Source organism: Rissa tridactyla, chromosome 3 (genome assembly GCF_028500815.1).
Source record: "Rissa tridactyla isolate bRisTri1 chromosome 3, bRisTri1.patW.cur.20221130, whole genome shotgun sequence".
NCBI lineage: Eukaryota > Metazoa > Chordata > Aves > Charadriiformes > Laridae > Rissa > Rissa tridactyla.
Window position 1 is genome coordinate 80584686 of NC_071468.1, and position 17457 is coordinate 80602142.

The 17457-nt window shown below is 34.4% G+C and overlaps 1 protein-coding gene across 1 annotated transcript in view; it reads right to left on the bottom strand.

Moving 5' to 3' along the window:
- Positions 1-17457, bottom strand: part of GRIK2 (glutamate ionotropic receptor kainate type subunit 2) — a 410119-nt gene that overhangs the window by 125208 nt on the left and 267454 nt on the right. Inside the window, exon 11 of the mRNA XM_054195142.1 lies at positions 15924-16147. Within this exon, the coding sequence (XP_054051117.1) occupies positions 15924-16147 (224 nt within the window). The remainder of the gene's footprint in view (positions 1-15923; positions 16148-17457) is intronic.

Sequence of the window (17457 nt, forward strand, 5' to 3'; positions counted from 1 at the left end):
GAATCTCAAAAACCTAAGTAGAAGATGGGAGCTCCACAGGCATTGTGTTCATTTGCATTTAACTATTTTTTTAATAAAAACACATACCAACTACTGTATCTATAAGATTACTTTTAAGTCTTAAACATTATGATATCACATTCTATACTTGTCTATATCTCCAAACATATGTTATTAGCAAAAGTGGTCAGAAAGTGTTTGGCATAGTTTAATACAACATTGGGTAACACTGTATTGGCCCTTGCAAAATTGCTTATACTGTTTATTGCTGTTAAAGTTTCAGAGCTGAATGACTGGCATGTTTGCAATGGTAAGGCACTCATATGCACTACTGATTCGAAGATCTTACTATCTTCACCCAAATCAATTTTTTACAATGGTTATTCTATATCTATAGATAAGACAGTAAATTAATAATATACAACAGTGATACTCCATTCTATATTAGTAACATAAAGTAATAAGTTAATCAGTATTTCTCTTTAAAAGAATAAAACACAGCATAACTAAGAAGGGTACAGGATAAATTCAAATGCTCCCTCTTTTAAAAGTTAAGCACTTATTTGACTTCCTCAATACATTCAAGAGTTTGGCAGAAGTTTGAGAGCAGTAGTACTGCAGAGGAACTCCTAAAGGCACATAATGAAGTGTGAAATCATATTTTGCAATGCAAAAATATATGGACTTCTTAAAAAAGATGGAGTGAGCTCATTCTAAGGTTGTACAACAAATTTGGCATTTCTATTCAATATTGCAACAGCCTTCTTGACAGCAGATTAGTTTAACATTGAGCACCACGGCAAAGGAGTTATCTAGTTTAGAGTGCATAATAATTCATTGTTGCCCTTCATCGTACATTAAATGTCACCCACCAGAGTGACAGGAATAAAAAAATGATTACACTAGAGTCACTACCTAATAGAATATGATTGGATATGATTTTTACATACAAATAAACTATTAAAATATTTCCAAGAGCGACATAATGGTTCTTTAAGTATTTAAAATTGTCAAAATAGAATGTCCTTTAAAAAAAACAGTAAACTTTGCAAAATTTAATTGTTGTACTATGGGGTCATGTGGAGTATTTTGGAGCATTTATTTATGGTGAGTATTTTTTGCACTTATATGGCACTCTGACACTAAAAAGAAAAAGTTTTGTCATAACAAATAAAGACCTGGAAAATTGTTGAGTTTTGTTTTGGTTGGATTTTTTTTTCAAAATAAAAATCAAAACCTTTTCTCTTTTACTATCTGAACATTAAGGACATCACCAAAATCCACAGTGATGTCAAACAGAATTCTTCACCAGGTAAATTTTTTCCTGAGTAAATACAAGATTATGTGAGAATCTCTGTGCAATTCAACATGTTTTTTAAACATATTTTATTTTGGAAATATTATTATTATAATCAATTTAAATAGGGCAATCACATGTTTAAAATTTAAGACAGCTTGGTAAAGCTTAATGAACTGAGATCTTCAATCTGATGTGAAATAAGTAAAGAAATAAATACTTTATTTAAATACTTTAAAGAAAATCCATAATTGGATTTGGAAGGCACCTAAGGTTGTCTCTTTCCGGCCTGTGACTCCTAATGGCCTTCTGAAGGAATAGAGTAGCTTTAATACAGGGACTTCAATACAGATTTACCAAAATTCACCCAAAAACTGAGCTGATTCTTCTTTTAAGTAGTCATAAATTAATTATTTATTAATTTGTTTATATTATGGAAAAGAAATAATTATGTATTTAAAGTACTTCATTAAAGTCTTGTCAGAAATTTACTATAAATAGGAATCCAAATAATTCTACAACCTTCTATGGTTACATCGATATCAGTAAGCGAAGGGAAGGACTCAGGTTTCAGTAATGGCATGCAATCATAGAATCATAGAATTGCCCAGGTTGGAAGGGACCTTTCAGATCATCTCGTCCAACCATCAGCCTAACTCTGACAAAACCCATCACTAAACCATAACTCTAAGCACTGTGTCTATCCATTTTTTAAATACCTCCAGGAACGGTGCTTCAACCACTTCCCTGGGCAGCCTGTTGCAATGCTTAATAACCCTTTCAGTGTAAAAATTTTTCCTAACATCCGCTCAACACATTCCCGTTCACAGTTTTGGCCTGTGCTACTCTCAGACAATGCCCAGATGTGGTTCAGAGAGACAGGAAGTGCTTGTAAGCACTGGGGGTGGGATAGCTGTGATGAAGGGGCATTTAGTCATATGGAACATAGGCCACGCTGTGTCACTGGTCCTCTGGGCCAGAAAGCAAGCCCTGGACCCTAGCCCTTGAAAAGTATAAACATAGTCTTTAGAATCCACTGTGGTATTATCAAAATTAGTGAGAGCTTTCACATTGACTTCCAGAGGAACATGACAGGACAATCATTTATTGTCATATTTAAATTTGATTACAAAATGTTTTGTCCTTTCTGAATATCCCATTACAATTCTCAACTGTACCAATAATTGTACAAGTATTTCATTTACTCCTAATTGAACACACAGGCTTTCTTCAGGAAAGACCATGGTTAAAGGAATTCAAATGCATGACTCATTTTAAGTTAACTTCAACAGAACTACAAGGGTCTATTTGAGTACCTTGAGGTCTGTGAGAGCACAGGGACTCTGCTGAATTGCAGCTCCACATCCGGAGGGCGGACAAATACTTGAAGTAAGTTTGTTTTTTTTTTTTTTACTTCTGTAATCTAGAAACCTTTCTTTAACCTACAAACAAAGAACTGAAGCCTCAATATGAACTAACTGTAAAACAATCAGCTGGATACTAATGAGATACCAGTGCTTCTTCCATTGATAGCACTGACAGTCAGGAACTCCCATGCTCACAGGCTCCCCACCCATGAACCTCCTTCATAGCCCTATCAATAAGCTGGAATTCACCCCTCCACCTATCCAATTTGATAAAACCTTGTCAGGATACTGAGTATATCAGGTCTTGCTTCAGCTCAGGATTTCTTCCAGACTATGTTTCCAAGAAATTGTGATTCTAGTAGTATCTCAACAATGTAGGGACTAGATCCAAACTGCTTGTGGACATATGCAGCAACTCATTCTTTCTACAGAATAGACTACGGATACTCCTTTCTTTCTCTTTTTTTTCTGAGGAAGGACAATTATACTAACTTTTTCATTACTGAGGACCACTACCTTGACTTCATTCTGTATTTAACCCTGTAATTTGACTCAAATGTACTGCTTCTAGTACCAGATGGCCTACCTGATACTAATTATTATCTACCCTCTGACCAGATTCCCATAACAGAAGTTTGTGACTGAAACAACATCGGAGAGATTCAGATGCCTAAAACCAATGTCTCAAAATTTTCAGACTTCCCAACATCTTCAAGATATCTTTAGGGATCTGGTATACGTGATACAAGACCTACAGGGAACTTGTATATTTCTGTAAAAATACTTAGTGCATGCTCCTGTCCCATGTATCTGCACAGCTATCTATCAAGTTTCAGTACTTACAAACACATCCCTTTCCACACAAATTAATCTTAAATATAACTTTTAAGGTTTTCTTCTTTATGTGTTCCTCATATCCACTGCTTTTCCCCAAGAGAAAGACAAACTTGGAAGTGATTTTAACATCATTACTATAGGCTAACCTGTGCAGTTATTGCACCAGTGCCACTTCAATCTCATCCAGACTTCATGTGAGAAAATCCCCATGGCCAAAATCAGTACCTGTCTTTCAAAATCCTCCTCAAAATTCACCTGCTTTTTAATGTACACAGTAAAATGAAATGTGGTCCTGCCTAAGTACCTGATTAACTATGACTGCTGAACTTGACTACTTAAGAAACGTACTCATTTTTCACTTCATTTTCTTTGCACCTCATCGAAATTTTCATCCTATTTAACAATGAAAACTATTTAACTACTCCTTCTGAACTGTGAACTCTTTCAAGCAAGCATTTAGTATTTGTTATGTAACAAGACACGACCCTGCTTGCTGATGCTCTCTGAAAGCTGTCCTGTGTTACAAGAAAACCCAATTAAGCTTTCCATACCACCCAGAAATCTTCACTGCCTTCACCTGTGCGGTTATTTACGTTCATGCACAGAGGCACACCACCATCACCTTCCTTGGTTTTGACATTTGCTTTTGCACAAGCACAAATGACTATACAGTATGAAAGTCAGGATGATGAGGAAGATGTTACGGACTTTAACAATCCCCATCGACATTTAAGCTGGAGACAGAATTGGGCTTCTAGCAGCAGCAGAACAAAAAGATATGAGGAGCCTCTGGTATCCATCTACCTAGTAACTTTATCTAATTATAGTTACATTTGAAGCAAGGTGAAAATTCCTTTCGTTCCAGTAAATGAAGGGCACGCTGACCAGGATTTTGACATAATTAACTACTCACTCTCCTCTAACATGCCTGTTTAGAAGGGGAGAGCAAAAGAGAGAAAATAAGAGAGAAGTGTGTGGAAGATAAATATGACTAATTAAAAGCCTTTTTCAGATATTTTTGCAACTTGACATTAATTTTACCATGCTCTGTGAGCACATCAAAGCAGTGCAATGTACAAAATTCTGCTAACTGCTTCCATTTCTTTCTAGACAGGTCTCATTGGTTACATTGTGTCAGCCACAAAACCAGAGAATTTTTTAAGCAGTGGAATTCTTTCACAGGAACTTCTCTGAACCTGGATCACGCTATAAACCTTCCGAATATTCACTCCAAAATATCTACCAAGAAAATTGCTCCAGAACATGAACTAATTGCTGTAGTTAGTACCTATTAGCTGAAAACTGTCTTTTATCACTGGTGATGGTGCTCTGGTACAGAAACACTGTATCTCTACTTCAACAAAATAGGTTAATAGCAAATAGGCACCCTATTCTGTGTAAACCCAAAGCTATTACTCATGGGAAAGGACATGAACTTCTTTAAAGATTTGGGAAAATGGAAAGAAACTATATAACCTTCTTCTACTATCTACCACCCCACTATTCACCCCATGAAAAGTTTTCCATGCAGCATTCCTACTCCACATAGTTGAGGAAGGAAACTGAAGGGGAAAGAGGCAGTAGCTCTGGGTGTTTTGCTCTCTTAGTCTGCTGAAATTATACAAATGACCCCACCAAGCTGAAATAACATTGCCTTCAGGGTTCTCACAGCTAGAGACTATCTGCTGTAAAGTTGTTCAGCACATCTTAATTAGGAAATGTAGGTGCCACACATGTCTAATGGCCACACGAAACAAAACAGAACAAAACAAAGTGAAACAAAACAGTATAATGAGAGGAAATTGCCAGAACAGGCCTATTTAATAAAAGTCACTTGTATTTAAACTCCTCTCTGACGTGATTAGTGATGAACATCTTGGTATTTTAAAGGTTTATTATTTTCTAATAAAATCAATTACCTCCCTTCGATGATGTGGGATTTTTAACTGTGATGCTGAAAATTTTCAATATTGTATAATTATTTCCCTGTAAGACTGATACCTTTGTTGCTAAAGACAGAATTTCTGATAATGTATAATAATAAAAACAACAAGGTGCCCACCTCTGTTCTTAAGTGTGAAAATGCATGATTAGCTTTACACTAAAGCAATTTCACCGACATTAGAATTAACAAAGGGTGATTTACACAGACAAAACAGAAATGCTTGAAGAACACACTACTGATTCAGTTTCAGCATCAAAAACAATTCCTGTACTTCTTTTTTCAGACTGATTGCTGGTCAAGCCCTGGTGGTGCTTAAATGACTCCTACTCTCTAATGAGTTAGAAACGGGAGGCTTGCATAAGCCAAGTAAACTTCTGTCTAACAGCTAAATTGGAAAGATAAGCAGGAGATAAATAATTCTCATACTTCTGCCTACAGGAACTTGTAGAGGACGATCTTACTTTTCTCCAGATATTGAATAACACTTAAAGTCAAGAAATATTCCCTATTTATTTCCTTATTTCTTTTAAAGCTATGCTTCTGTTTTGAAGTATAATGTTTAACTACAACCAAGTCTAAAATTTTTTTTCTCCAAGAAATAAATGCTCCATCTCTCTGAGAGGTAAGGTTCTGGTAAATTTATTTTGGATTTAGGTTTTCTTTTTCTATCTTATTTTTCCTCCAATTCAGCTCTAGTCACATATTTTCAGAATACAATGGATAATGATGATTGAGAGTCAGAGGAATTTAGGAAAACTGGTTTTTCTGAAGTCAGAAACTGATATCTAATTTAAAAAACAAAAACAAAACTCACTTATATTCTAACAGACATTTTATGCCAATCAAAATAATTGGACATTTGACTATTCAGTTACAAATATCTAAAACTAGTCTAAGATTGTATCTGTATTATTAACGTTACTCAACAATACAAGGTCTGTTCTAGAGAACAAAACAGTAAAATCCATAAAATGCTTTCATTACCCAGGATTTCCTATCCTTCAAGTAATCCTGAAATCAAAGAATTCAAAGAACTCTGAAATACTATACAATAGAAACTGTTCTTCCTATGAACATCTGTAGGTAGGATTTTCTACATGGTTAATAACCATCATATCATATTGGCTTTGCTTCAAATGGTTTAGGTCTCCCTCTTCATTTAGATGATATAAAGAAATTCATTGCATATGGGTCCACATATTTAGCAAAGAAATAATGCTCATTTTATATGTTTGGCTCATTTAGCATAAAAACTGCCTTTCAATCCTTACAGCTATTTTTGATCAATATTATTATATGTTTCTGAGCCTCCAGAAGCAGGGTAAGTAGAAATCATGACTGCTAATGTTCCATTTTCCACCCTATCACCTGTAACACCTAACATTTTTCTTGAGGAAACTTTTCGCTTTTAAGTCAACATATTCCAAGCAGGATGCACGTGTGAAATTACTTCAATAAATAAAATGTATCCTACATCCGCTTTTCTGTTTTGATTTTTGGGAAAAACAAAACAAAACAAAACAAAAAAGCTATCAGCTCAGCTGGTAGTCAAATTCACTTTCTGATATATCAGGAGGCAATCTGTAAATTCAGTCACTGATGGAACACGAGTCAATCAGTTAACTTGCACACTTTCAAATTACCACTTGTATCCAATTATCAACCTGATAGCACTGTAGTACCTTCTTATATTCTTATTGTCTCTATTCCCTTTACACTAGAATCCTGTGTTCTGTTTTTTAGGCTGGAGGACTACATAGTTTTGCATATCTCATGAGAAAACTGCTGCTATGCATTATGGTGAGAGCTAAAATTTCCTTCTCCCCAATAATATTATGCATGCCAGAGTAAAACACATGCAAAAAACCCAAAGTAAAGCTCCTCCTACCTCCAAAAATATATGAGACATTGGTCTTTCTCAAAACCATGATTTTAGCTTGAAAACACTCAGATTCATCTGTAGAGGAACCCTTCTTTTTAGGCATGTTTAACATAATTCCATGCTATGATTTGCTAAATAAATATACAAGTGCCAAGGCTAGACTTGCATCTTCTTTTTTTTCTTGTAACACATTAGGGAAAAAAAATGTTCTGACAAAACAGAATGAAATAATCCAATATCAGAAAAGAATGTTCAGCACTTTTTCTGGAGACTCTCAACTTTTTTTCAAGCAAGCTAATTCATACAAGCAATCCAATATTCTTCTCATGTATTATATGTGCTGGTAATTAGCAAGGGCTGTTAAAAATAAGAATGAACCACTGCATATGTTGCCACAGTGTGAAAACCAAGTGACATTGTTCCTCAGACTGTTTTTTACCTTTTTCAGCAAGGTCTATGGGATTATTTGTTAATGGATGGTAACACAGTACGTAGAGATTAACAAAACATTGTCCATGGTAGATACAAAACATTATTTTGTGTGATGTTACAGAACTCTTCACAAAAGAGTCTTCAGATATTAACTCACCTATAGAAGCTGTTTAACCAAGGCATTTGAAGACACAAAATGAGGTAGATGAGATCTACCTTGCTTGTAGTTAAGCACAAACAGATAAAGATAAATGCAAATTTCTTACGAGAAATGTCACTTTTTTGACTGCTGAAATATTTTCAAAAGTGAAATCCATAGGATGCATGTTTACTATATTTTTAACTTGGTCATATAGTGTGCAAAAAACCCACAGAAAACTGGGCATGTAAACTCAAATTTAAATATGTGAGCTATGATTACATGTGTGTGAAAAGAAATGGCTCTCCTAGCTTTTTCTAGAGATGAAGGGAATGCAAATGCAATTATTAAAATGTCGAAGACAGTTTGAAATATAGATTTAGATAAACAGTGAATGGCCTTCAGGCAGATGTCTAGCAATGAAATGTGTGAAACAGAATGAATCAAACAAAACTATTCTAGTAAGCCAAAATTCAAAATGGAAAAGGCCAGAGAGTAAAGTCATTATTTCAGAAGCCATTCACCAATGAAGACTTAGGAGATTTTACTAGTACCGATGGCTTATTCAGCTGAATTCTCTCTAACATCTTTAGCAAACAGCCTCTGGATCCTAAGATACAAGGTACTGTTAAGATTCAAAATGGTATATAAGATCCTGACATATTTGGGCAGTGAAATATTCAGTGTAACATGCAAATGAGAAACTGAAAACAAGAGAAATCATGGTATGAAAAATAGCTTAACATGAGTTTTGATACAACTTTCTATAAATACCCCTCAGCAACCTGATCAAGTGGGAGGTGTCCCTACCCATGGCAGGGGGGTTGGAACTCGATGATCTTTAAGGTCGCTTCCAACCCTAACAATTCTATGATTCTATGATTCTATAAAAGGTTGTGTTACAATGTTCCATCAAAATGCAGAGGAAATATATGTTTATAAATATGTAACACCTATATACAACAAGGCTTAAAAAATAAAGCCAGAATGAGTACAGACAGAACGAGAATGAGAACGACAGAACTGTCTCTAATTGGAGATAATGATCTATCTATAGCTATCTAAAATTTAATTCCTGTCTTTGGACACAGGTGCTAAAGTAGATGAGAATCAAGATATTTAATTGCTGGTAGTAAGAGACGCCGAATTCCTTAAGGATAAACTGAGTAATGACTCAGTTCAGACATTCAAAATTCCTATGTTCTTGGATAATTAGTGATGAATTGAAAAACCTTGTGATGGCTTTCAGAATAATGAGAAAAAAAGTAACAGAAAGGATGGAAAGAGAGTTTTTAGGCCATCTTCAATTTTACACAGCATAAGGATACTACTATACTCTTCATTAAAAAAAAAAAAGGCCATTTTCTGATTAGGTTAATCTACTAAGTAACAAGAATGTAACATAAAACATACTGATGGAGCAAGCGCTACAAACAGATGCATATTACAAGGTATTTTCCTTATGTCAGAAGTCACTAGACTTACTACTTTGTTTCCTAAGAAGGCCCCATACACATCTTAACTCTGCAGAAGACAAAGTTTAGCTAGACCTCCACACACACAAAAAAAATCAATTTCTTGACAGAAGAATCCAGAACTGACAAGGTGTGTTGAAGTGAGTATATTTTTCTTCTTCAAAGTGCATATAGAGATTTAGGCAATGAGGGGGATACTATATCTTCTGTTGGACTGCTAAGGCAGGCGAGTTATGAATTCTTCAGCCATCCTCAGTTAAAACATTTCAGTTGTTTTGCTAGCAGTAGTTTCTTTCTGTGTTTCATGCATGGTAAGTAGTATCAGGGATGTCAGACTGATCTACCACTGATATAGCAAGGCCTTAGAGTACTGTATTTTCCCCCTAAAATCTCAGGAGGTTATTTATCTTAAAAAGAGTGAAATATAAGATTTTTTCCTCTTACTGTAATCTCTAATAGTATTCTAATAGAGGCCATTAAGTAGATGCTGTATGTAGACTTGGGGACCTCTTGATACTCTTGTCACTCCTTGAACAGCTGAAGGAAACTGAGAGCATTCAGAAGTGATCCAAGAGAATCCTGAGGGGTTAGGATGAGAAGTCCCAAGTTGCTTATTTATACATTAGAAACTCTATAAACTGACACTGAGCCCAGACAAATCTCTTGTAGAGGAGGTCAGAGAGATCAAAGCGTCTTTCTGAGTGTCAAGATGCAAAATGAGAGATTGTTGCTTAACTCATTGCTATACATGTCTTTCTTTTAGCCATATATCCTCATCCACAACATTTAGACTTTATAGCACTGATTGCGATCTGTGTCATAACTTCTCAAAATAATTACAAAACTTAGATGATACCAAAAGAAAGCATTATAATTCCAGTATGTTTCACATTTTTGATATAGAAAAAAGATGGAATATGATATCTGTGTGCACAAAATTAAATTGAAATAGTATTACAGATTATGCAGATTTATGGCAATATTAATGGCATACAGCACAGTAAACTACCACTCTGTTTAATCAATTTAAAGCTGTCATCCATATTCTGTGAAAAGTGATACTCAGAAATATCTGAGAATATTTGAAATATCGTGTGCAAGTCTTGCTTACACCATTTCCAGTGACTGCCTTCTAGGCTAGATGACTATAATTTCATTGCTATAACATATAGCAGGATAGGCTAAGGGAAAAACATGTGCTTAATAATTTGCTCATGAGTGCAAAAAAAAAAAAAGATACAATTGAGGTATCTTCTTTATATTAACCTCAGTTATTGAAATTCTATTTAAATGATAGAAACCTAAAATTAAAATTTTCCAGGTCTGATGTGAAGGAGAAAAAATTTAGTTCTGAAAGTCAGGTTTTTAGAAAATTCCCCCATAATACTAGGATTTCTTGGTATAGCTACACAAACATATCAGTTATCAAAAAGCTAGAAAAGCCATCAAAGAGAGAAAAATTCTTGACAAAAAACCCCAATATTCCAGAGGCTGGCACAGTTGCTCTCTGCTCACAGTAAAGAAGACCTGTAGCATTTACAAGGATCTGCTTTTCAACTGGAAAAATTATACGGAAGACTACACTGAATCTTTTGGAAGCAATCAACTAAGGGTCATAAGCTGCAACTTGGTTTAACAGAAATAAAAAATCTCTGACTTTGAAATAATTATATGGAAAAATTTTATAAAGTCTGTAATTTTTGGCAGACTTTTATCCTTGCCTATTTATACAGTATTTTATAGCCAAGTGACAATATCCCTACTTGCGTTACAACTGAGGCAAAACTAAATTTTTACATTACTACTGAGATAAAACTATCTTAAAACTGTAAGATAGTAAGAGAAGCAGATTTCAGGGTTGCCATCTGGATTGCCCTGTTAGATGATGAATCCATTCCTGAAAACACTTAATAACATATGCTGTAGTTCTCTACGGAGGCCTCAGGAGATAAAATTCTTGTAGGAAGAATGCTTGTTAAGAATAAAGGGCAAATATGCTAACTTCCTACTTGAATAAATATCAACATAGTAATTTAGTAACCAGAGCTCCTTAGTAACTGTAAGTAGTTCCCTCTCATTCTGCCATTAATTCCTTTCCATCAAGACAGTTTTCAAGGAGTAGTTCAAAAATCAATCAGACAAGCTCAAGGACAGAAATCAGCTGATCAAGAAATATGAAATAGAAATGAAGACTGATGAGATGTAAAAGGATATGCATGCACTCCAGAGAGAGATAATGCTCAGGCGTCTGTTCAAGTCTGATGCAGTAGGCTATTCCTAAATTTCTTCTCAGAGAAAAGATTAAGATAAATGTGTGGAGACATTTTTAAAACTCTTGTCTTCTTTTATTATGTTTTATTCCAGCTGGTAAGAGAAAAATATAATTTGGTGATGAGGCAATGTTCATTGTGCTTTTATCACTGCTTACAAGGAAATGGAAAAACAGTTGATACTAAATGCTCTAACAGCTGAAACCAGCACAAGGACATGACTTAGGAGAAGCAGGATAGCATAATTTGGCTGAAGGGAGTAAAAAGCAGGAAGTCTTGACACATAGAATGTGGTACAAGTAAAGGTGAATCAAGACTTCTGAAATGATAATCCATGATTCAATACTAGCAGTTAGGGTAGTGAGCACAGTTTAATGTATATTTCCACAATATTCACTGATATTGCAGACAGTTCAGTAAAAGAAGCATAAGAGCTCATTAGTGGACCATTTTATCCAGGGTACTTTATCTGCTTCACAGCTGATCCATAAAGGTGAAGCATCATGCTAAGGAAGGTGTATCTCTTCTGTTTATGAAGGTAGGTCACTTAAGAGTAAACTGCTTTATGACAGACAGACATGTTCACAGCAGAAATCAGCATGTCTCTTAGAAATGAAACAATTGTTTGTACTAACACACAGAAATTAAAAGAAATTCCACTAATTGAGATTTTTTCATTATACAGATCAGAAGATGTTGTATACTGAACAGGACTCCAAAAAAGAGTTAGTGCACTTTAGTCCAGTTTTAGTTTTCCTTCTAATGACATGTAAACTGTGAATTTAACTGGGATTCTAAATGAAACAAACGAGTAAAGGCAGACGTATAAAGGGAAGATACTGGAATTGGAATGCAACAAGACATCAGATGACACAAGACACTGCTAGCAGTGACACAAAGACATTGCTAGCTAGCATCAGAAACAGATCTATTACAGCTGCCACAAGAGAAAAAAATGCTATACGACTTTCTCAGTTCACAGAAAAGTAATAGGCTTAGTGTCAAGCAGACTGGGTTTATCTGTCAGTCATCAGCTTGTAGGACAAAGAAAGGAACTTTCAGAGACTAACTACCATAACAACTTAGCTTCAACAACCACAACAAGCTTAAGAGGTTTTCATATATATGCAGAAATCAAGGCCTACTACAATTCCCCACAAAGAATGATAATTAAAGAAAACACTGTGTACAACACATATATGTTCATTCAGAATGCAGAATCTGCTATGCCTACACAAATAGATGACTCATCATTTTGGGGGGGATTACAAGAGGAAAATGACATAGAAAAGCCCTCCAGCTAACAAATAAATCTCTCTCCTACCTTTTTGTCTTGTTGAGTAGGCAAAGATTACAGCTTTTTATATCTAGTTCCCAAACTGTAAGGAAAATCCAATGCTCTTTCAAATAAAGGAAAAGACTAATATAGACTAATATTACATTTTTCCCCATTTATGCCTAGTATGTTACTCTATAAAAGCCCTTTCAGCAATTTTTTCTCAAAGATTCTTGAACCTTTTACTGATTTCCTCATCTTTCCCTAAATACGACCATACTACTAATTAATGGGTGAAATACAAATACCGCAACAGAACTGAACTTTCCATTTTCAGCATATCAAGACCTTACGCTCCAACACTGTTTGGAAGACATGCTAAAACAATAAAATCACAAAACATTTGACACAAAAATGGGAGGTTTAAATCTAAAAATAAATATTCTACACTGAATACTCATGAGATGTAATTACAAAACATCATATCATAAAAGACATACTAAGTACTGTTCCAGACATAGATACGCCTTATTATGAAACACATAGTAATTATTATGAAACACTGGTATTTAAACATTCATTATGGAAGGATTTTTATGAAATAGAAATCTTCTTAATAAGACACTCTAGGTGGAACGTATTAATTTAGTGGCATACAGTCCAACAGTTTCATGACACCAGGACTGAAAAATACATCATCAACTGTGCAATACCTAATTTATAATCTGTACTGAAAATATACAGCCAGCACTATGCTGCAAAGTCCTCTTCACCACCACACTTGAGTTAGCAGTATGTCCCTTTACATGATAGATACATTTTGTGAATTATATTAGCAAAGGGTCTTTTACTTTTGAATAGTATTCTTTTCTCTCTTTATTATTCAGCAAGTTACATTTTTAACTTAGACCTGTTTCCCTATACGAACTATAGTGTTAGAAAATGCTATCACATACTATTAAGTCATTCTGCATTACGAATAAAATCTGTAGATTTTATTACATAATCCTAGATCTTTTATTTCTAAATGTGTGATCAATATTTGATTGTTCAAGTTAAGAGGTATCAAAAATCTCTAGATCTAAAGGCTGATATAAATTTAGGCATAAAAAAGATATTTTATACAGCTGTACAAAGACCAAACTCCTCTGCTCAGTATAAAACATATTTCATATTGTTTTACAATGAAGATAACAAGGAATTTATGGTGCTGGTCACAAAAACAAACAAGTGAGAAAAAGTTCAGGAATACTGGTCTACTATGCGGCACTTCTTTTTAAAAATAAACATTCTTTCCAGTTCTGCTAGTGAGATGAGGTGACTGAATAGCTTACTTAAAAAAAGGCTTCAAGAAAACGTATCTTTCCTACAAAATAAGACAAGACACATTTTCAAAGCATAAGTAAGAACTCAGCCATACAACTACTAACATTACTGGGAGCTGCCTTTCAAAGCACTGTGCATCATGCTGAAAATGTCCTTCAGTGATAACAATAGGGTAAAGAATTTTGGACATACACATAAATATTTTACATGAGGTGTTTCACAAGATAACATTTGTGATTTATGCTGAACTGTGCTTTCAGAAGTACCTGCATCACAGGAACACCTCAGAAATGAGATTAGTCTCTGCTTATATAGTCCACTAAAATCTACTGTTCTTTCAACATAAGTTTGGCTCTTTAAAGCAGACTTTTAAAGAAGGCACACAAGCAAAGTTATTAATTACAGAATATGTTTCAGTGTTATCTATATTACTTCAATACCTCATGTACTTTATGTACACGTGATTTTGCTAAATTACTTTTCTAAATTACATTTCTAAAAATATTACCTCTCCCCTTCATAGAGGAATGATACAACTTCTCCAAAATGAAATGGATAGAATCAAAGAAAGATGGAGAACCCTGATATCAACTACAGCACAATAGGAAAAGAAAAATATAAAGATTCCACTGTGTACCACAGAATGAAATATAAAAATCTTAGGGCTGAAATGAGATTGCATTATCACGTCAAACATATGCTTCTGAAAACCACTGCTACACACAAAGAAAATATCTTACGAAAGGGATAAATGCCAATACAATTTATATGTATTTCACTAAAAAAAATATTTTAAAGTGACTATTAGGTGGAATTTGCAAAAGAGACTACATTTACACACCTGGGAATCACTGATTTACTGTTCTGAATTTTTTTTTTGCTGTTACAGCAAAAGTCAAAGTTACAACATGTAAGACTATCTTTCTGTGAGCATCTGGAGTCAGTCCTAATTACTTAACAAGAAAAAGGTAAACATAATGGGAATTTTTGGCAAAAGATGTTTTCCTGCTTGTCTGTGTTGAAGAAAACACATCAAAAAGTGAGCCCTATATATCAAATCAATTTATAATTTAACAATAGCATTGAGTTCCTTAACATCAAAACTCAACTAAATATGCTTTCAAACACATTCCAATCTGAGACTTTAAATCATGTGAGGTATCTCAGGTATTTTACCCAGCACACAATTAAAAACTAAATACCGTTACTCTACTTCAAAGATACTAATCTGCATAAAGTATCTTGTTTTGTAACAGGTAGAGGCCCAGTTTGGACATCTAGGAGTAACATGGGCAGCTAAGTACTCAATTTGAGATTAAGCACCATAGCATCAAATGAAATCAGACTAACAAAATAAAATATGTCAACCCCTGTCTTTCTAAACACAGCACAATTGGTAAAAGACATTTCATAAACTGTCTAGTGTCTCTAGATTTGTAAATAAAAGGAGAAATATAGCTAACATACTCAAGACCTACTGACATAACAAACTGGAGACTTAGTATGGCAGTGGAGAAAATTAATAGTGAGAACCCTCATCATTAATTATTCTTCTGTACATCATGAAGTTAAAATATAAGAGTATGAAAGTAAGAAAATTTTTGTGACTTTTGACAATTATTAGTAAAAAAAAGATGGTAACAATTGCCAAAAAAATCACAAAAGTTGACATGTTACCTGGCTATGACAAAGAGCACACAACTGACACCCAAGTAAGCCAGCAGAATATACATCCAGATATCAGGGGAGAGAGGATTCAGGAAGGAGAAGACGCCCGGGTTTGTACCATTGGGCTTGCGGTACAAAATACTTATTCCAAGAGTCATAAAGGGCTTGGAGAAGTCGATGACCTTCTCTCGAACATAGGTAATTGCCAATGGCGCAACTGCAAGGTCAGCTTTCTGTTAACAGAAATACAAAAAGAGAAAAAGGCATAAGTTAGAAGAAACAGGTTGAAGCAGACAATCAGATTAGGCAAAACACAAACTTGACGTGGAGAAGTTTGTTCTTGTACTAGGTAGGCTAAAATTTAAAACTCTCTTCTCCCTATAAATAAGGAAGCAGTTTTATTCTCTTCCTGTTTGCTAAACTGACATGGCAGCATTTAGAGAAAATTAAAAGGGATAGAAGCAAAGAAAAATATTGCATCTTGCAGAAAACATGAACATCCATTATCACATCTTTTAAAACTTTTCAAAATGGGCATATCAACGTATGTCTTCTCTTTGTCACTCCTTCACTGTGGTCTTTAGAGACTAATAAATTTGTGAAGCAGATGTGAATATGTACAAGTGTAGGGAAAGGGCCAGGAAGCAGCTTTGCTTTTTTTAGAATAAAAGTATTGATACAAAATAAAGAACATTTGAAAATGGGGAGTGCTACATCTGAAAGGTTGCTACAGGGAGTAAGATCTAGCAAAGTACAACTGTTCTTATTAGTTTTCAGAAATCACTATGAAACTTGAAAATAATTGGCTATTACTCAATTGCAGCATTTAAAACGAAATCATGCAATAAAATGTATTTTGTCGATTTCCATTTAGTTTTAGTTATTATGGCAATAACTAATAGGAGATTAGTAAAAGGTCTATATGATTTTTTATTCAAAACTTAATGGAAATCATAGCAACAAGAAATCCATAGCATCTACTTTTTAATCTCTGTCCACAGCTCTTGAAAGACTACTGTGCATGGGTGTATGAGTGTGTATGTGTGCATGTACATGTGCACATATGAAAGAGGGAAGTTCAGAGTGAGAAGTAATACAGTACAAGAGTGTATAACTGCAAGCTGTAAACTAAGAATTCCTCATAAACTGCATGTGAATATAGGTACGTAATGACAGAAATGGGATAGCTACCATGAAATACTGTTATCCAAGTGAAATAGCTGCAAATAACACCATCTTCAGAATGCCTGTTCTAAACCAAGATCCAGAGATTTTCTTGCCAATAAAATAATATAAATTCATACATTTATATATTTTATTTTGCTCTTTTGGTATTGTGTATATTATGTAACACTCAAAATCCCACACAATTTTATAGCATTTCAATGTCTCTTTTTTTTGTCTCACCTTCCACAAAGTTCTACTATCATCTATTGCTGTAATGGGCATCATTATCATATCATATTTATCATATTGTTAGATCTACTCTAGTAAACTACTCCTATGTTACAATGTGAAACTGTTGGCACTGTTCATTAAATTT